The sequence below is a fragment of the Bactrocera dorsalis genome, chromosome 2, assembly GCF_023373825.1.
Source record: "Bactrocera dorsalis isolate Fly_Bdor chromosome 2, ASM2337382v1, whole genome shotgun sequence".
Lineage (NCBI taxonomy): Eukaryota > Metazoa > Arthropoda > Insecta > Diptera > Tephritidae > Bactrocera > Bactrocera dorsalis.
Window position 1 is genome coordinate 87,855,016 of NC_064304.1, and position 21,203 is coordinate 87,876,218.

At 37.2% G+C, this 21,203-nt stretch overlaps 4 protein-coding genes across 7 annotated transcripts; 3 read left to right on the forward strand and 1 right to left on the reverse strand.

The window, feature by feature from the left end:
• The first annotated feature begins 1,382 nt into the window (after positions 1-1,382).
• Positions 1,383-6,778, forward strand: LOC105229569 (organic cation transporter protein). 3 transcript variants are annotated; one of them, XM_029551671.2, is made up of 8 exons: positions 1,383-1,543; positions 3,554-3,895; positions 3,956-4,257; positions 4,326-4,475; positions 4,674-5,079; positions 5,176-5,417; positions 5,482-5,755; positions 6,526-6,778. In XM_029551671.2, exons 2-8 carry the CDS (start codon positions 3,750-3,752, stop codon positions 6,680-6,682), a joined length of 1,677 nt encoding a protein of 558 aa, XP_029407531.2. In that variant the 5' UTR covers positions 1,383-1,543; positions 3,554-3,749; the 3' UTR covers positions 6,683-6,778. The 3 variants fall into 3 exon arrangements, with proteins under 3 accessions (XP_029407531.2, XP_029407533.2, XP_049305423.1); XM_029551673.2 differs by lacking the exon at positions 1,383-1,543 and adding an exon at positions 1,968-2,251; XM_049449466.1 differs by lacking the exon at positions 1,383-1,543 and having other exon boundaries at positions 3,536-3,895.
• A 5,004-nt stretch (positions 6,779-11,782) lies between these two features.
• On the forward strand, positions 11,783-14,605 carry LOC105229568 (larval cuticle protein A3A). Its single transcript, XM_011209937.4, has 3 exons — positions 11,783-12,061; positions 13,197-13,362; positions 13,439-14,605. Exons 1-3 carry the CDS (start codon positions 12,047-12,049, stop codon positions 13,927-13,929), a joined length of 672 nt encoding a protein of 223 aa, XP_011208239.2. The 5' UTR covers positions 11,783-12,046; the 3' UTR covers positions 13,930-14,605.
• Positions 14,606-16,633: 2,028 nt separating this feature from the next.
• Positions 16,634-18,202, forward strand: LOC105229567 (uncharacterized). 2 transcript variants are annotated; one of them, XM_011209936.4, is made up of 3 exons: positions 16,634-16,824; positions 17,544-17,730; positions 17,784-18,202. In XM_011209936.4, exons 1-3 carry the CDS (start codon positions 16,776-16,778, stop codon positions 18,052-18,054), a joined length of 507 nt encoding a protein of 168 aa, XP_011208238.1. In that variant the 5' UTR covers positions 16,634-16,775; the 3' UTR covers positions 18,055-18,202. The 2 variants fall into 2 exon arrangements, with proteins under 2 accessions (XP_011208238.1, XP_049305433.1); XM_049449476.1 differs by lacking the exon at positions 16,634-16,824 and adding an exon at positions 17,328-17,418.
• Positions 18,203-18,770: 568 nt separating this feature from the next.
• LOC105229575 (opsin Rh6) lies at positions 18,771-20,921 on the reverse strand. The gene is made up of 3 exons (XM_011209950.4): positions 19,935-20,921; positions 19,528-19,808; positions 18,771-19,441 (listed from the first exon to the last, which is right to left on the reverse strand). Exons 1-3 carry the CDS (start codon positions 20,658-20,660, stop codon positions 19,321-19,323), a joined length of 1,128 nt encoding a protein of 375 aa, XP_011208252.1. The 5' UTR covers positions 20,661-20,921; the 3' UTR covers positions 18,771-19,320.
• Positions 20,922-21,203: the final 282 nt, after the last annotated feature.

Genomic DNA, 21,203 nt, shown 5'->3' on the forward strand with positions numbered 1-21,203 from the left:
ATTTCACATTAGTTGAGTAATAGTAAAATTAAATTTAGTATTAATTATCGATTATAAAACATAAAATTGTTGTAAATATCGCAAGCGATAGTGATGACAACGCCTCGATGTATAAGCTATCGACAGTAACATATTTCAGATTGGTTATAAATCTGTTCACGTTAACAAGATTCTTAAGAAATTAAATTAAAATATTATGGATTAACCCTGATCTTATGTATAATGGGCACCAAGATAGCTTCCATGGATATTTGAGTTACTATGTGGGTATATTGTAACCCGATATTTTGTAGTAATTAAAAAATAAACTTGTATTTATTTGAAATATTCTTAAACTTAAAAATAGTCTACATGTTTATAAACAATTGGATTTCATTTTTGATGTTTTACATTATAAAAAGTTAGATGTGTGCAAAACCATTTATAAAAATGGAGCAATGGCACAATTGCTTAAATGTGATTAATAGAGCACAGCAACGTACATTACGGAAGGGCGGCACGTCGGTGACTAAATGAAGCATTAGGCTTAAAATACTGTGTTAACTTTGCAACAGAAGTGATAAAATACACGTACGAGTACAATGGGTATTCTGTGGAAGTCTTCAGCACTTTCTAACTTGAGGGTGCAGCCTTTGGAACCAGCTAATGTGTTCCATTGAATAATTGAAAATCGTTCACCAATGTCATCTGAGTATTTATTAGTAGTTCGGCTCAAAGTCCTATGAGCTAGAAAAGGACTTTTTTCGTAATTAAATATTTAATAATAAAATATTTCTTCTATAAAATAGCCAATGTAAACTTTTAAATTATTTGCTAATGTGATGTCAAAAATTTATTAATCGAATAACGGTTGTATATGTTTGTATATATGGTATATAATTCGCAAAATACTCATTTCTGACGTAAAAATCAGTGAAATTATAATGTAAACAATGATAATTGTCATAGGCATGCGATCGTGCTGCGCAGCGAAGACATATTAATAGCACACAATATATGATGAATATACTTATGTACATATTAGATAAAAAGCAACAACAACAGAGAGTTGTTAGTCGAAATCAAAAACTAATAAGAATCGATTGTCACATACACACTCACTCATGCCCACATATGTACATATGTACATAATTTGGCGCGCCGAAATCACCGCATTTCCGAGATTGATAATTTTACAAATTATTTTCACGTACTCGCAGATTTATACATATATGTATATACGTGTGTGTACTCGTATGTTCACAGATGCAGGCGGCAAATGTGATAGCGTGTCTACTGCAGTGCTCAGCGGCCTTAGAAGGCGCAGGTACAGAGGAGTTTCTATGAAATCCCACCCACTACTTTCATTTCACATTTAAGTTGTAAGGTATAAGGGTGCCGATCATGTTAAATATTGGCGTAGCTACACTTTCGATGAACACCAAGGGAATAAATTGTACAACGAAAACACCAGAGTAGGGAGAATTCATAAGAACGTTCCAACGAACGTAAGCGCCGCGTAACTTTTCTGATGCGTTGACTTCGCGTCTCAGCAAAAACGGAGGTAAATATCGCAATCAAACTTCGGCAACCAATTGTATTGTTGTCAAATTCACGTGTGACTCCTTTATCGCCGCTGTTGCGGTTTTTGTTGTGATTATATTTTTCTTGTTTTTTAAACGCTTGCCATTACACTTGTGCGCTGATTACGGAAATTCCGCGCCGCAGATGTTTTGTTTACCCGCGCACGGCACTGACCAATGCAGATTGCTCTCCGCACGCCCCGCTTCGTGAAACGGCAGCGTAGTGCCAGTGGTTGCGCGCATGAAAATATGGTTTTCACCTATAATTCTACACTTGTGCTACATTTTCTTCGACGTTCTGAAATATTCCTACTTTTTTGTTGATTTTCTTTGGTGGAAGTGGTGTGTGTGTGTGTGTGTGACGTGCGTATGTGGGAAATACGATGCAAATGTCTACAATCTCATGGGATGTGTAGCTAACTCAATAACAGTTCAGCGTTGCTTTCGTTGAGCTCCGGTGTTTACTCGCTGTCGTACGTGTAACGGTTGTAGGCGTAGTGGATTTAAGTGATCCTGATATTGAAACAAAAATACTGATCCGTGCATGAATACGTTTGAGAATTATATTAATTTACTAATTAATATTAATTACTGCACTTAAACACTTCGTTAATTGGGACGGTGAAAACTATGAGAAATAAGTGCATTTGTATGACGAAAACTGTGCTCGTTTTAGCTGCGTAAATAGTGTGAGTGAAATTAAGGCGGAATGTGCATAATTTTAAATGGATATTTTGTTTCATTTGTTGAACATGTTCCACAAAAAAAATTTAGTCCATCCACGTTGTGTCAGGGACAAAAAGTATGACTTCTTTGCGTAATATAAGAAGTTCCTAAAACGAAAGGATAAGTTTAAAGTGTATGACTAGGCGAATACGAACTCGTTTCAATATTAAATCACTTTTTCAGGAAGATTTGGAAAATGTGTCGGTGGAGGGATTGAGAGGCAAGATCCCAAACATTACGTTTTGTTTTTGGAAGTTTTTTTTGTAATTTCACGAAATATTTGTTCATAATGCTGATATATGTTACTGTGTATGAATAAACGTTTCTTTCTTTAAGCGATCGCTATGTTTATAAGTATATTTGACTGCCAAAAATTAAGATGAATAATCAAAAAAATAACATAATTATTTAAGTTAACTCCGCACTTTAGCAGTTTTTGCCTTCTACGAATGAAAATGAAAATTTACACGAATAATGTTTTTTTCGATAATAACTGTAATATGGTAAACAAGTGCATCTAAAATTAAAATGTCTGTTTTCCCAGCAGCGGCATGTAAGCCACTGTATTTAAGTGTATGTTCATATGTGAGATATTATGCATTAACATTTTTAAAACCTACCTCAAAAGTTATAACACTTTGTAATTAAGAAGTTTACAAATGTGCGAATTGGGGATTGGTAGTACATACATATGTATTAGCTGAAAATTCGAGAGACCACTTTTACAGCATTTCGGTTTACGAAGTCTACACAACAACCCTATTGGGAAATTCCCGAATAAAGTTTTTATTTTGCGGTCTCTAAAGTATTTTATATAATTATAATATATAAATATATTGCACTATAAACAATACATATATATTCGTGCGGGTGCCAATAGTTCACTTTGCTTCTTTATTAGAGAGACGGCTCAAAGCACATAAAAAGCTCAAATTGAAAGCCAATATACTCGTATTAATCTCAGTGGTTGAATAATTTCTTCTTTCCTTGTTTTCTTTATTTATAAGTATGTTTATAATATTACGAAGGGTAAAGCCGTTTGGTGACCTTGACGTGGGAAAATTCTAAGCCACAAATAAAAACAAACTTTTAATTCATGTAATTATACTATAAAATTTAAGCTTGGCAGCGAAAATAAACAATATGTTTTATGCCATTAACAGTTCTTTGAACTCATAATACAATAAATCCAAAAGAGCCAAAAGCTCGCCAATTGCACACTTAGGATTTACAAACATTGACTCATAATTAAAACAATTCAACAGTGCACTCGGGTATCTGTTATTCTCGCCGATTGATAAGCGCAACAGTTGCTGGACAGTGAATCAACATCGGAAATTATTTGGTGTAATTATTGTTGAAAGACAGAGGTAACAGAGCGACAGCTGTGAAGCTGCGAGCACACAAACACGCTGCTGAAGCGGTGTCAGGATTATCTAACGGTATTTGCCCTCAGCAGAAATGTTGGAGCTGGATAAAATCTTAGAGAAATGTGGTGACTGTCATCGCTTGCAGGCGATCATGCTGTTATTATTCTGCATCATCAATTTGCTTTCCGCACTGCACTACTACTCACAGACGATCATAAGTTTCGTGCCGAAATACTGGTGAGTCCAGTGTACACTAAACCACAGCTTTTGTTGTTGCTCAATTGATTTCATCGACAGGTGCATCGACGGTTACACGAATCCGACGGACGCTTATGCGGTTGCCAGCGAGCAGATAGGCTCATCATGTCTGCCACATCGGTTTACAGAGGTGAATGAAGCCGCGTTCCCGAATGTCACCGCAAATGTGTCGCACACGTGTCAGCAATTCGACTATGAGCTGTATATGGGCTATCAAAGCTTTACCAGCGAGCTGAATTGGATTTGCGATCGCGCTTGGCAGGCAACATTGGGGCAATCGATGTTTTTTGTTGGCTCAGTGGTGGGGAGCTTACTGTTTGGCTTTCTGGCAGATAGCTTGGGTAACGCAACAGTTTAACGGGCTTAGTGTTGCATTATATAATATTTTTTTTTGTATTCCTCACGGCAGGTCGACTACCCATTTTGATCGCCGCCAATGTAGTGGCAATGGTTGGTAATTCCTTGACCATCTTCGGTACAACGCTTCCAACTTTTTCGTTATTCCGCTTTCTGTCCGGTATGGCGACCGATAGCAACTTCGTTATGATGTATATTTTAGGTGAGTGATTTAAGGGAGAATCGGTAAGCGCACATTTCTTATAACTCCTGTGAGCTGACTACACAGTTCATAACTTAGGGAGTTCTATATAATAGAAACTTACTCGGTTTGTTGACCACAACAATGATTCCAATTATTTATAATTGTACATATATGAACGTTGAAATATTGATTAAAACTGCTATAAATTTTCCTCAGTTATGGAGTACTTGCGTCCATCTTTACGCACTGTTGGGCTGAGCATCTGCATCGGCTGCTTTTACTGCCTCGGTTCAATGGCTGCACCGTGGATTGCAATTTTGCTGCATACGTGGCGCGGTTTCCTTATCGCTACCTCGACCCCCTTTGCCATTGTGCCGTTATTCTACTTCATTGTGCCCGAAAGTGTGCAGTGGTTGATCTCCAAGCAAAAATACGACAAAGCCGTTGAGTGCCTGAAGCGTGTGGCGAAGATCAATGGACGTGCAGTGGAGGAATCCGTTTATACCGAATTCATAGATGAATGTAAGCGCAGGCAATTGCATACAAAATCTGGTCCGAATCTCTTCGGGCTATTTGCAACGCCACGTTTGCGACGCAACACGCTTATCTTGTTTTTTAAGTCGTAAGTGTTACACAATTACCTTTTATGGCGAAGTATTGATTAACTTTCAATGTATTTATGGCTGCGTGTAACAATATATGTATGTGATTATCGCAGCATGGTCATCACTTTGTGTTACGACGCGGTGTCGCGGAATGTTCAAGGTCTCGGCATATCGCCATTTGTCATGTTCACATTGAGCGCCACGGCTATATTACCGGCCTGCATACTGTTGATCGTGCTGCAAGATCGCATCGGCCGCAAAGCGATGGCGTCCATGTCACTGCTGCTAAGTGGTATTTTTATATCGGTCACCGGTGCAATACTCTTCTGTACTGAGCGTAGTGGCGGCGAGAAGGGTGAGCCTCCAAATGAAATAATTTAATCACAACTTACTAATAAATGATTTGCATAATTTTGTAGATGTCGTATTGGTCGTGATATTGTCGGTGATAGGACGATTTGGTGTAACGGTTGCTTATAATTCTGGTGCGCAATATGCAACTGAGTTGATACCGACTTGCGTGCGCGGCCAAGGTGTAGCGGTGGTGCATGTCATGGGTTATGCGTTCACCTTCTTTAGTTCGTACATTCTGTACACACGCTCGTTCTTTCAACCTATGCCGGAGATAATTTTGGGTTTACTTTCGCTGTTGGGTGCTGGATTGTGTTTACTGTTGCCTGAGACGCTCAATAGGTGAGTGAAGTAATATGTAATAAAAAGATTTCTTTAGCTGCAAAATATTCAAGGCAGTTTCTATACTAAATCGTCTGTGGTAAACGACACCGGAGACTAAGTTATATGGCATTTGAAATTCGGTTGCCTTTACTTAAAAGATATTGCATTTAAAAATACTAGAAACACAATCAATCAAACAACAAAATATGCAAAAAGCTGTAAAACTTGCTTTTATCTTTATCCTTTCTCCGATACTTAGTTGTTTCAGTGCGATCTCTTCATTTCGGAGGCCAGTTGTGTTGGTGTTATTTTTATACTTTTGCAACCTGTTGCTACAGAGTATAATAGTTTTGCTCATCTAACGGTTGTATGTATCACCTAAAACTAATAGAGATAGATATAGGGTTATTTACTATATTTAAATAAACAGGTTGCCGGGACGTGTTAAGATCCGAGTGACTGGCAGTCCATCCGTCCGTCCGTGTAAGCTGTAACTTGAGTAAAAATTGAGATGTCTTGATGAAACTTGGTATGCGCGATCCTTGGCAAAACAAAAGTACGAGTTCGTAGATGGGCCACGCCCACAAAACGCCTTCAGCCGAAAACCTGTAAGGTGCCATAACTATTAATGTACTCTGTAGCAACTGGTTGCAAGACTATAAAAAGAATTGAAGCAAACTATCAATAATTTCTGCAAAAAATTTTATGTTAATAAATTCTCCAATCTAACCGTTAAAATTTGTGAGATCTAAGGTACATTTATTGAAATACTATGTTGTTTGTTGCAGAACCTTGCCCACTTCTCTGGAAGATGGAGAAAACTTTGGCAAAAACGAGCGTTGGTATAATTTTAGTTTCCTGGAGAAACGGACACAATCGGTTGATGTCTTGGCCGCGAACGCAGGATCGCAAAATATACGAGATAACACGGCGGCATATTTTTAAGACAAACCAATTGTTCAGTAACTAGTTCCTAAGTGTTAAAGTAATGTTAAGCGTTAGCATGTTTACTAATAAACAGCATTAATATTAAAACCTCTACGATCCTAGTATTTTTGGCGAATATCCAATGTTGCAAGAAGCAAGTACCTTACACACTTAAATACTTATTTACATAGTACTTATTGGTCTTCTTGTAATATTTTAAACAATTTACTCACTATTCAAATCACAACAACTTTACAAAATCTCTTTTATTATAAGCACATATTTTTATATATTCTTAACTATAAAGGCATTTCAAAATATAAAATATTTTAGGATTTGTACTATTAATAATAGCTTTACTGATTTTGTCATTACAAACATATGTAGCTATGTATTTACATACATAAATCAGTTTCCATTATATGGCAAATACGATCACGTTGCTTACGACATTCCAACGTGAATATGCAGGCATCATCCATTTGCCTATATTTGTCGCCGTGATTGGCTGCACTGGCCACAAAAGCACGAAATTCACAACGGACACATGAGAATGAAGCTAATGGCGATTATTTGCTGGTAATACTCATGTATAGCATTCATTACCCACCTCTTGCAGCTTCTAGTGATCAGCGAACAAGACTTTTGCGTATAGTGTTGCCGCCTGTAGAATACACATACATACATATATATTATGTTTAGCATTATAAATTGCGTTATATTTGACTAATAATAAGAACTGGTCAAACTGATAAATATTAAAATGATTTGGAAAGTCTTTATGAATAAAATTAGTATCTACAACTTACAATTAAACAACAACAAATGATGTGCATAACTCAGAGAATTCGTACTTTATTGTGTCATACTATAATCTGGATACAATTTTTCCCGAAATAATAGTTCCGTTGCACGATTTTATTATTTCTCTATACAAACCTTTCCTAGTTGTAAGTTAATTATTTAATTCATAGAAGCCAAGCATTATTAAATTTAAAGTTTTTAACTATAACTTAAACCTTTTAACTTTATTGAGGGCCAATTTTTGACAATTCTGAGTTCTATTTTATTAAGTTCCTTTATTTAAAATTTCTTAAAATAAAACAATATCATATAAGTTTCTTAAATCAATTATACAGATTAGACACAATTTAAGTGTTCTCAAATTTATTGTGAGTAAATCCTCACGAAATCACTAGCGTCGTAAATCAACGAAGTAAAAGGCATTAATGCGTCAAACATTTATAAACTATGGCAATCTCACCCATGAATGTCTCCGACAACTTAAAGCAAAACATTTTATATAAATTTCCCAAAGAAATCACTGCTAATAAATTAAACTGCCGAAAAATGAAGCTGTACAGAGATCGAGACAATGCATAAAAAAAAAAACTTGAAAATAAATAATTTGCATGGTAAATGATGCGATGAGTCGGCAAGGCATTAGGTAATACCTTCAAAACAAATGAAGGCACTAATGTGCCGTAGAACTGACTGTTAACAGAGACTCACGTGTATTTCAGATAACGAACACCAAACACACGAACATACCGGTACACATAGATGACGGTGGTACAGGTATGTTGCACACTTGGGTATTCTCTGAGTGCGAGCTTAGCCAAGTTGGCCTTTAAAAGAAGCGCCCACTACGAGCCATGTGAGCTGCGGCAGTGATTGCCTGCGAACTCAGCGTTGGCATCCGACAATGCCAGTGCCGGCTACAACAGGTTTTTGATTTGCTTTTTGCTCGTTTGCTTCGTCTACGATGCTTGCGCTTTTCTCAGCCGGCACTTGTGCTTGTCAGCTTTTGAGGAGTGTTACTGATCCGCCGTGGAGCTCGAGAAGGTGCAAGCGCCGCTACATTGTCGCGGCGTTCATGGATCAGTTCAAAGTGCCAATGCAATGCACTGCGCAGCGCACTTCAGCTCGATTCGGCTCTGCAGTCAGTCGTATCGCGAGTTCTGATTTCAAATTCATTTTGACCTTTTTGCACTGCACTGTCATTTTAGCCAATTGCTTTTAAATAAATGAAGCTCAGTGCCTTGATTATTGCCGTTATTGTGATAATAGACAAACATACACACTCATACTGGCACAATAGCCGCTCTTTTAAACGAATAGCAGTGTACTTGTATCTTCTTCAAACGATACTTGCTGCCATCTGCACTAACCGTTACTTGTAGCGCCTCCGTGATGGATGTTATTGGTACAATATGCCAGCAGCGAAACGTCACTACAACCAAAGCCATTAACCATAACAAAAAAATGTTGGCTCATGTTTCCTCACTCTTTAGATGCCGCAGCTATGAACCGCTGATTTTCAAGTACTTTTAATGCCTCTGCACAGCATGCATGCACAAGTGTAATAAGTATTTATTGTTGTAGCATCTTTTTGCAATTTTACATTGTTGTGATCTTGTTGTGGAGCCAATTTATTTGCATGTTAAGCATCTATGCAACATTTGTAAATACATGTATGTGTACGGGTGTAGGTAAATGGCGAAGTATAACTTTATTTTATTGCTGTATTATCGTTGTATTTACATTGCTTTTGTTGTTTTAGCATGTTCTTGAAATGCATTTTCTTTCTTATTTGTTGCTCACTGAATCTTTGCTATTGGTTATGTTGTTGTTGTCGCTTCAATTCAGTTTTTCTTTCCTTCGTTTGTGCATTGAATTACACTTGGACTGAAATGCTACCACTTGTGACATCGCTTTTCGACTATAAAAAGCAATAAATTTTGTTTGGAATTTATGTGGCACATACTGCCGACGAACTGACGTTGCTGGAACTGGAACCTTTGCAGAGAATAGCCATTCTGCCGAGTGAGCATGTGTCTTTCGCCACAAAACTATGCACGCATACATGTACACATGAAGAATGGGTTTTGACAGGAATTTTGATTTAATTATGAATGGAAAATAAAATCTATATGGTTATATCAGTACCAGGGGATTTAAGAATATTGCATTGCATCTGATAGTTATACTCCAAGGAGTGTACCATATTTGTCTCTAAAACATATCAAAACACTTAAATAAATGAAAAGCCTTTCAAGTCTTAAATTTTGCAATGTTTGCCTAAGAATTTTACTAACTTGGTTGTTGCGATTGCTCGCGCTTGGATAGGTTGGTCTTATAGCTGAGAAAAAGCGTTTACACAAATCTTAAACTTGGAACAAAATACTATAATAACGATTTGATTCGTTATAACAATTGGAAAATTGGCATTCTCCTTATTTATGTGAAATTCAATATCTTAGTAATTACTCGAACAAATTAGACCAGAACTTTTGTACATAACTTTCCTTTTTGTTGGAAACTGGTATCGACATTTTAAATAATACCGGATTCTACCTTTTACACTAGATATATAAAATATCAATAATAGAATATATCAGCTAAAAACGTATGAAATCGCATTATGTTTTCTCGAGCGCCTAGATATCGAATATGAAGACCGGAGTGCCTTATATTTAACTTTGATGTACGAAAATGAGCGATATCGATTCGTGAAGTTTCGTTATTGTAACGAATATACCAGCGAATGAGTGAGTTATCTTAACAAAGCTATTGTTAAGTTTCGCTGTGGCCTGGAAGTATTTTGTGTCTTTGATTCTTCCAAATTGCGAGAATGTATAAGGTTTGGTTGAACACGATAATAGTCCTTCTTTACTTGATACTTGTACATACGTATATATTACTTTACCTTAGTAAACCCGTAGTAGACAACAGTGGTACTCATTTAAGTATAAAACTATTATATTTAACCCAAGTGGTCATTTTGCCACTTTGCTACTATTACATAAATGCTACATTAAATGAGTACTTTCAATACTTATTAAGCTGAAGAGTTTTGAATAACCCACATTATTGACTGTTGTTAACTGGCAATATGGAAAACTAACAATTGCAAAGTTAAATTCGTACAAAAAAGAACAAACAAGACAACAGCAGAAGGGCTAGGCAAGGGTTGGCAGATGCAAAATGACATCCCGTAATCGGACATGGTGGCAAAAGCTGGGAACCCTTTAACTAAGTTCACGGAAGAGTAACCTCCGCAAAAACTAAAAAATATAAAAACCATCAGCGCACAAAAATGAATGAAAAACTGCGAACACCCTCAGAGCGTAATAAAAACACGAAAGAAACGAGATATGGGCTCAACATGCTGTCAGATGGCCGTATTACTTGTGCGCTGACGCTTTAAGTGCTAAGGTGTGGGTGGGTTGCGCAGGCGCTAGCAAATTTACCGTGTCTGGCGATTCGCTTTGCCGTGCCAGATGCGGCGGAGCGTTGCCACTAACCAACTGACATCGCGCCCCAGAGCAGGTCGTGGTGTGAGGCTTACATGGCTTTTGCTGATTCGCTTTACGTCACCAGTGTTGTTGCCATTACTGATGTTGTTGTTGCTGGTGAGACATGATGCATGCGCAAAATTTGCCTAAACCGATTGTGGGATTTTCCAGCTCCCCAAGTGTATATTTCGGTTCATTTGCTTTTTATTTTGGCGTCTTCAATGTTTGGGTCCCTTAGCCGCACCTCGCAAACGAGCAAAAAAATATGTATGTATTTACCATATACTCGTATATTTAGATTCAACTTGCTGTGGCTTTGACTGCGCTCTTCCAATTATTTTCCACTTTTCCAAAAGCTGCCGCATTAAATTAGCGCATTGTTAGTATTGGACAATTTAACTTTGCTGCTGGCTAACCCAACTTTATTGCTGTATTCAATACATTTGTGTGCATTACATACTTACAATTATACACATTATTTTTGTGTGCGAAAATAGTCCCCACTGATCTGCCGGTTGAATCTTTGCTTGCTGGCAGCAATCGTGGCGAGCCGCTTGAACCGTCCCAAGTCGAAGAAGTTGGATGCTGCACAACACACTACTAAACACGTTGTTATTGTTGTTGCCATTGTCAATGCTATTGTTGCTATAACTGCTTTTTTGCAAACAATCGTGTTGTCGTTTTTGTTGGTTATGGTTATACTGTTGCGCGCACTGATATCTGTCGCTCCTCGGCCACCGTCACCGCCACTGCACCCGCACCCAGAAATATTTAATGTGAGCAGCGGTACTTGCAATATAAAAGTCAAGAACTATTTGCCTCGCTTCACAGTTATTGAATTTCAAGCGCCGCATCCGTTTGCCGCTTCGGTTATTCGGGTTCACCACTAACTGTCGTTCGATTCGGTTGGCCATATGTAATTGATCAAGCATATTTTGGAAATAATCGATACAACTGTTGTGTATGCAAATTCTCACGTCCTGGACGATAAGTATTTAATTTTGTTGGCGCGTCTTGAGCGCGTTTTACCAACGACTGTGGAAAGGACTCGCACATAAGGACTCTAAAAAAAAGTGGTAGCAGGATGTTGATGTTAAAGGTGTGAATAATTTAAAAATTTGTTTATTCAATAGTGAAATTACTCTTCTAAAAAGAAGCCAAATGTGATCGTGTGTGTTGTGTTGACTTTTTGTGCGGTCTCTTAATAAGTTTATAAGGATACCTTTATATGTTCCTGTGCAGTTATCAGTCAAAGCTTTAAATCATAGCACAATCCTCAATCCTTTGTGTTGGAATGTGCTTTTACTTGGCTTCTTCTGCTTGCCAGCGATTTCAAAGTGTTAAACCTTAGACAAATAAGGCATATATTATATAAAAGCGGTTTTCAGAACTGCAACCTCGGGAACAGTTTAATTAAGCAAAACAACAGACGGCGCTTTTGCTACGTATTGCGTATACTACGCCCATATGTCTTCGATTTGAACTGAAATAAAAGCAAGTTTCAGCCTGGTCCATTACTCAAATCTATAGCAAAATATTAATAGCGATACGATTCCTTATTCCCTAAATTAAGTATACTCGCATACTTCCAATATCATTAATGACACTTTATCGCTCTAACTTACTGTTTAGTTGAAATATAAGCCCAAAGTGTATTTTTCTCTCTTGTGATTAAAAATAGCTTACCAACTTAGGGATAGGTGTGGTGAGACCGAGTCCTTTAATAAGCGATCATAGAGCTTGTCACATAAAGTATCGAATATTTCAGGTGCGGTTCAGGAATCCTGTTTAAACTCAGGATGGACCTAAAAAGTCTTCATCATAACCTTTTGAAATTTTCTGATAACTTGTGTCCCATTTTCAATCCGAAAATAGGAACCAAGCCATAACATCTGAAAACATAGTATACATAGGCTTTATGAATAAAATGCGATCCTCATATGCAAAAGTCTGCTTGTTAAAACAAACTGCCGAGGAGAAAAGGAGCTTCGTCAGAAAATACCAATTTTCAGCCCTTCTATTTTCTATATTATTTGTATTATAATTTCTATGTCCAAAAACATAAGAAGGAATTTGTTATTTATCTCAACGTCTCCTCAGCAAGAAGAGAACACTGTTATTGTCAATAATATATAATTCAAGAAAAAACATACATTGAGCATACCCCAATAATTTTCGAGCTCAATTTAGCCTCTTTTTAATTGTAAGAATTTAAGTCATAATATTATTTTTAGATACTCTTTATGACAACTGTATTTGCATTATCCGAATGCGGGGTTATTGGTCCATATGCAGGTCATTATGGACCTCATGGTCTTGATGGTCCGGGACCGTTGCACTATGCCGCCTATGCTGGTCCACATGGAGGAGCCGCAGTTCCAGTGCCATATGTAGCCCCGGGTATGTAAAATATTTTTCTTTATATTTGTTTGTATTTTATTGTTCGCATTTTCCATGATTATTTACTTCTACTTAGCACCGAAACCGGCAGCTCCCGAACCATACGACCCTGCACCGAAATACTCTTTCGGCTATGACATTCAAGATGGCTATACTGGCGATTTGAAGAGCCAACATGAAACTCGTCATGGCGATGTTGTCAAGGGCAGCTATTCTGTAGTTGATCCGGATGGCACGAAACGTACAGTTGATTATACCGCTGATCCGCATAACGGTTTCAATGCTGTAGTTCGTAAAGAACCTATTGCATATAAGACCGCACCCATTGCACCGGCACCAATTGGCCCGGCAGTACCTGTCAAAGCACCGGCACTTTCATATCCCTTAGCACTGGCTCCACTAGCGCATGGTCCCGCACCACTCCCGGTACCCGCACCAGCTGCACTGCCTGCCGCACCTGCTGGACCCCACTACGCTGCAGCCTATCCAGCTTTGGCGCACAGTACTGCTTACGCCAGTTATCCACTCGCCGCTGATCCACATCACGGACACTATTATCCACACTAAGGTTGACGAGCTCAAGGCGACTACTTCGGATTATAGCTCTATTACTATGACTTGCTCATTAAATATTACATACATATGTATATCGACATATTTTCCTGCTTGCATCTATCAGCTACCTCTTTTATCTTTTTATAATATATTTGCATAATCACTTACATAATTACTCACATATCCCCATATACATACATACATATATGACGTATGAAGTTATACTATAAATATTTGTATTTTTGCGCATCGGTTTTATTGCTTTTGATTGCTATTCATTTTATTAACTTAGTTTTTATTCTGGCACACTTAAAGTATTTTATATAAACGTATACATATATACCATATATAATAGAGATATAAACGTGAATAACGGTTCATTCAGTAAAGTAATTACATACATATATAAATATACATACTATTACCCTGAGTATAGAAGGAAAGGCGTACTTACATTTACTTTATACATTACTCTCTCACTCTCTTAATATTGCTCTCTTATGTATTTTCAATTACAATGTTAGCAGTATGATTACATTAGAATTAAATTCAAAACGTGTGTGTTGTTGTTTTCTAAGCATTAGATTCTAATTTTTTACAAACTTGTTTTTCAAACATATTTACATACATACATGCAAATAAATATTACAGGTACAACATATATTTATATGTATAGGAAGGATAAAAACTGCGTTTTATTGCAGAAAGTGCTTGAGAGCGAATAATTTTACTTATCAAAGCCAGATTTTTGGTTAGATCTAACAGGTCGGCTGACGAGTTCGTATCATTCTTTTTGAAGAAAAACCTTTTATTTTAGTGATATATTTTAATATATATAAATCTTCTGACCGTGTGTTTGCATTTGAACTGCTCCTAAACGGATGAACCGATTTTGATGAAATTTTGTGTGTATGTTCAAGGAGATTCGAGAATGGTTTAGATTTACAATTTGGTCCACTGGAAAATGTTTTTTAAATTATTTTTTCATTTTTAATCAATTATTAATTTTGGAATTTTTGACCGATAGATGGCGCTACCATCGCAGCATCCAATATTCAAACCTTAAATTGGCGTAAACGTGCATTAAAGAAAACGATGCCAAAGTAAAAGGCGACATCTGTGGATCAAGTTTTTATATTGTGGACAGAGTTGTTCGTTCTTAAGTAATAAATTGGGTGATTCAATACATCTATGGGTAGCTATAACATTTTTTTCATACCTGCTAACTATTGGAGGGGGTATCTTGACAGGCAATTTAAAATTGCAAAAGGTCTGGCATAAAAAAAATAGCGGCATAACTGAAGTGTTGATAAAAAATTTAAGATATACGGAAATCTTTTCGAAGCATTGCACAGAGCAATACAATATTTAAACGGGAACGATGAATACATATATGCGTACAATTTCAAACTGATCCTTCCTGAAAAATAATAAAATTTCTAAATATTGGGAATGGTAGAATAGAACTGCAATCAAATACACAATGCAATGAATTAAAACTGGCTCATTTATCATTTGATGAATAATATACCACGGGCATCCCAAAAGACTGATGCCATAACCTTGCCAGCCGATTTTTTTGTCTTTCCACGCTTGAGAACCGTTTCTTAATATGCAGTCCACCAGGCTGACAATCGATTGGACTCGATTCATTTTTGTTGCTTCATCAAAAATGCGATTATTCCTTAACTAATACTTATATATAACTAATAGAAATCATATAGATGGTATTAGTAGTACTATCTATGTATCAGCCACAGTAAAACGTAAGCGGGTCCTCTAGTGTATATATATTTTTTAATTATTCAACGTAGGGCGATACGCCGATTATAGCGATCATCAACAAACTTTTCCATATGATTTATATAGTAAAAGACATAAGGAAATATATAAATTTTTGAAGTGTCCAATTGTGTCTAACCATATTTTAAGCAAAAAGTAAGACCTATGACCTTCTCCGTTCCCGTGACAGTCGGGTCGACATAATCGGAACGGACTCGGGTTTTTTACTTGCCTATTACCGGCAGCATCCCTCCAAATTACTTATTATAATTTTTTCTGCCACTACAACAACAAAAAATTAAAAGTTTATTATAGCAAATACTTTTACAGAATAATAAGTTTTTGTCCTTATGGTAGTTTTATAAGATTTTATTCAAATCAGTACATAATTTTGAAATCGGTGTAAACTAAATCTGATCACTTAACGAAAGTGCTTGTCGTTTTCTGTTTTGCACTAAGGTTCTCTGTTTTCACCCGCTCTAATAAGGCTCTTTAAATTCAACTTATTATGCAGCTAACAGATTTTCCACTTCTGAGACGGATATCCAGGGCAAAAGGACACTTTTATAGAGACACACACCCACACAGCCGCCCGGCCGTTGGTTGCATAAATGGCATGCAAGTCTTCTGTCACATTGCTGGGTATTATTCTAGGTACAATATTGTACAGCGATTATGTATTCCATGCAGGTCAATTGTGTAGTTTGAAATTTGCAACCAGTTAACAGTGTCTTTGGTTTAATGAAATACACAAATTGTACGCATCGCTGGGCTTTTGAATTGGAAACTGTCAAGTTTTCCTTCTTTCCCTTTATTGTGGATTTTGTGCTATTTTTTTTTTATATATCCTTAAAACAAATTTACATACGTGTTTATTGCTCTGTATCTGTTGGCCACTTGCTGACCAGTTTCAGGATATATAAGTAGGTGAGTTTTAGGCAGCGTCCTTTTAGTCATCGCCATTGCGTGTTAACGGCAGTAATATTCACTAAGAAGGTGCTGGGATTTAAGGATTGAAATCTTGTTCGGAAGTTGCCATATTTAACCAGTGTTTCTATGAGTGCACTTAACAATAGATGAGAGTGGAAATGCATTATAAATTACACTCTTTTATAATATTCTTGTGTAAGTAGTGCTGTGAGTGATGAAATTTATGAAAATAGTATGTAACATTTCCATGCCGAGTTGTCTCACTAATTTACTAATGAAAAAATATGTTAAGAAAAACACAAATTTATCAGCTCTTCTACAAAGGCTCCGGAACCTCACGAGTTGATGAGAGCGAGTTCAGCATCAGTAACAAATTCATGAATTTCAATATGAAATACGGAAAAAATATTTTTGAATATGAAAACGAGGACGAACGACTTGGTTTATTTCAAAAATAAGTAGTATTTCTGCCCTCATTTTCCCATCTGATTGAGCTTTGTAAGAAATTGCTTCTTTAGTTGATATCCTTCAAAATCACTAGCCTTGGGGATACCTACGAGTATATGTTGGTTTTTATTAAAAATGTAAAATCTAGCTTGGAATGATGTTCACAAATTTGAATTCTTGGTTTGTCTGGAAAGTAATAGGACTGATTTTCTTGCACCGCGACTATACTTCGAAGCGTGCTCGCACTGACTGGATACAGTAGAGGGCGTTCCTGGTCAACGAACGAGTGGCTGGTCAGTTGTCCTGTATATATGAAATCGGAGTAATTGAGCGTGAGTTGAGGTATTTACGACGTTCCCTTGGCGCTAGGTCACACATATATGTGCATATACTATATCTCATACAATCATAATATTACTAATTAAAATTATATTAAATTAAAATTTTTGAATTACATATCCACACAGGCATTCTCATTTTCAATTTGCACAAACCAATGACGACATGCGCCATGTATTCTAAATACTTTAATATGCCGATGGAGGATCCGTTTTATGATCTGGAACCAAATGCGCTTTTCGAAAGCAAGCGTTCGATGACTTGTGATTCGTGTGGCAACGAGTGTACGAATGCTTGTGGCACGAAGAATTTTCGGTAAGTATGTAATTAAGAAAATCGGAAGTTGAAAAATAATTCACATCTTTTAGCACCTGTTGTTTCAATTATTTGCGTAAGCGAAACGATCCCAATGCCATGAAATCTTTCAGTAACAAGCGTCTCATCGACTTTATACTTTTACAAGGTCGCGCCGCAATGTACACCTTGGATGAACATAATAACAGCGGTGATGTAGGCAACGATGGAAGAGTTAAGAATGTTGATGGCGCAGGTTTGGACTCAGATGAGAAGACTTATGATGCCACAGGCAGCAGACGACGAATGGGCGGAGGCACAACTTTTCCACACAGAGTTGTGTAAAACGGTTGCCAGTATGGACGATGTCACATTTTGAGAGTCTGAAACTCCCTTTCCTGGCTGGACTGAAAGGACTAGCTTAAAAATATCTGCTGCTTGAAATGTTGTTTTTATAAGGAATAAATAGCAATTGCTTTCTAAAAAAGCTTGATTATAAGTGATGTTTTATGTGCTGAGTGATTTCATTTCAGTTGTATTTCGCAAGCCTCGAAAAAAAAATATTATTGAGGAACAGCTACAAAAATGCGAAGTTACTAATTAAAAAGACAAAGGTTACCTTAAATACCACCTTTGTCTTTACCGGGATCCGATCTCTTCTCAATCCAATGGCTATTTGCTTGTACAGACCCATTGGAAAGCAGAGACCTGAGCATTGACAGTTAAGTGGGCCAAACATTTTATCTAGCAAGAATGTATAAATAGTGAGCTTTGTACTACAAACTCTTCAGAATCATTTATCATCAGCACCAACTTGGTGTTTCTTTGTTCTTTACTGATTGTTCTCTTTTACCTAATATTCATTATCGAGATTACTTTGTAGCAAGGAAATACCTAGATTTAACTGTGATTATTCTGTATTCATATTTTGTGCCTATTCAAAATCTATTTCTACACATAATTGTGTATGTTACTTATATAGGCGTTTTCGTATTTAAATATTGCCGAACATTTAAATCTCCACACAGTTTATTGACAATTTTGACCACTAAGACAAACGCTTTTGTTTTCTGATTTTGTATCAATTGCATTTATTTTCGTATTTTTTTATGGTTTTTAAGTTGCAGTTCCTTTAAATATTTTGATAAATATAATAAGCTAGACTGATAATCCGAAAACTGGGGAAAAATCAAAGATTCCTAAAATTATTGTTAGAATAAAGAAAACATTGAAGTGAGAGAGAGGAATTACTTGAGTACTTTTCAGCAGATAAAGAGAAGTGGTCATGGACATGAACGATACAATGTTTAAGCTTACACCATAAAAAAACTGCACATTTCTTTCACTTGGTACTTCACAACTCTCTTCTGCTAAACCGTTGCTTGTCGTTTTTCGATTTTTTTTTTGGTTTTTTTTTTCGTTTTTCTTTTGTCTCGTTGTAGATTGATGTTTTATAATACGCCCCTTAAGTATCGTCGTTTCAAGTTGTTTAATTAAATGTTAACCCACCGTAGGAGCACATATAGCCAAGCATCAGAATCGCGTTCCGGTTGCTGTATGCTGTCGTTTTTATGATTATTGTACTTTCGGTTCCATATCTGGGCCACATACTTATGCAGCCGATTCGCTGATTTCCGCCGTCGCTTGCGTGCGTACTTCGGAGGCCATGTCGTCTTTGCCGCAGGCGAGACAAGGGATTTTCTCGCGCAATACTTGTCGATATTTAGGGTGACTAAAGGATAGGAATATTTACATAAGTATTTGTTAAAGGAGAATTGGTGCAATGTCATATTATTTTGGAACAAAGACGCAATTTACCTGAGACCATAAACTATTGGATTGCAGACTGAATTTGCTTTCGCAAATACCGAACCACAAATTGTGCTCAGCGGTGAAAGATTCATCGAACCGAAAATACCCGCATAGTTGATTATCGTATATGGGGTCCAGGCGAGGAACCACAACGATATTGTCACCAATGCTACTTTAGCCAATTTAATTTCAATCGATTTGCCTTTATCTGCTTCGCTATTACGCAATGAGGCGACATTCATTTTCTTAGCCTGATCACGCATAGCTTTCTCGTGAGCCCAGACAGCCTTTAGGTTGAATGAAAAGTAAGAACAGTTTTGTAAGTAAGAAATTGAATATGAAATAAGAAAGAGTGTCAATTTGCTTTTGATTATGATGAATTGTAAACAAGTTGAGAAGAAAAGTCTACTTACTTTCATGATGTGGTAATATGAAAAGATAATAGTCGTCAATGGCGTAGCATATACCCATAATGAGTACACAATGATGTACGAACGATTAAACCAGTCCTTAGCAAAGTAGTCTGTACCGCATGCGGTCATATTACCCTCAGGTACATAACGATTCCAGCCGACCATCGGCAGTATGGCCCAGGTGCCGCAAATGCACCATACAAAAATTAAGCGTACAACAGCCACAGTCGTAGTGAGTGGTTTGCGAGACAGACCCTTCACAATCACGCAGTAGCGATCATATGCAATCAACGTCATTGACCAAATGGACACACAACCAAAAAGCGAACCGGCCAGACCGTATAATTCGCAAAGAAATGGTCCCATAATCCAAGTACCGTAGAAACCATTTAACACCACTGGCGGAAACATAGTGAACATCATCATAAAATCGGAAAAGGCTAAATTAACCACAAAAATATTTGATGGTGTACGTAGCGAACGTGTCGAAGTGAATATATACATGACAATGAAATTGCCCGACAACGACATTACACCCAGAACGGTGATGATAAAGCCAATGATCTGAAACCAAATCTGCTCCATCGGTTGCCATTTATACCAGTAGGGATCGACCATGTGGTAAATGTCTGCAGGAACACTATCGGCCAGACTGATGTTGCGCCCATCGCGTAGGTACTGAAAGCCAGCCGGCTGTGGTAGCCCCAGAGCCTTCGTGAAATCCATTGTTTTTCCAAGAAGAGTTTGTGTGTGTTTGGCTTAGCTTAGATTCCTGGTAGATTCCACACACACAAAAGCGGCTGAAAAACTATATTGGATGATTGGTTGGACGACGTTCGGAGAAGTTAGTATTGAAGAAATAATTTTATAGAATCTATTTTGCTGCTCCCATAGCTCCGTAGCAACGACTAGGTTGACCGTTGGCAATGAGCAAACAACGCCTTCGCACTTATACTTGTCGCACTGCTATGTGTACGCTTCTCGGCGGTCTAAGGCTTTTATAACTGTGACTGACATGACTATTGAGCACCTAAAGTCGTTGCGATGATCCAATTAGTGTGCGTTCAATTTTCGGCGGTCGATTGCCAATGCGCAGTTCAAAAGTCGGATTAATGCGCACACATACACAAACATGCGCATGCAAGGAAGTGGTTTCTTATACGCCGTGGCACGTAGTTCTAGCCGTCTTGCAGTTGAGAAGGTCAAGTTCGTTGAAACTATGGTAGTATGAAATTTTGTTACTAGCAAATTTAGTGTTCTTACACTTAA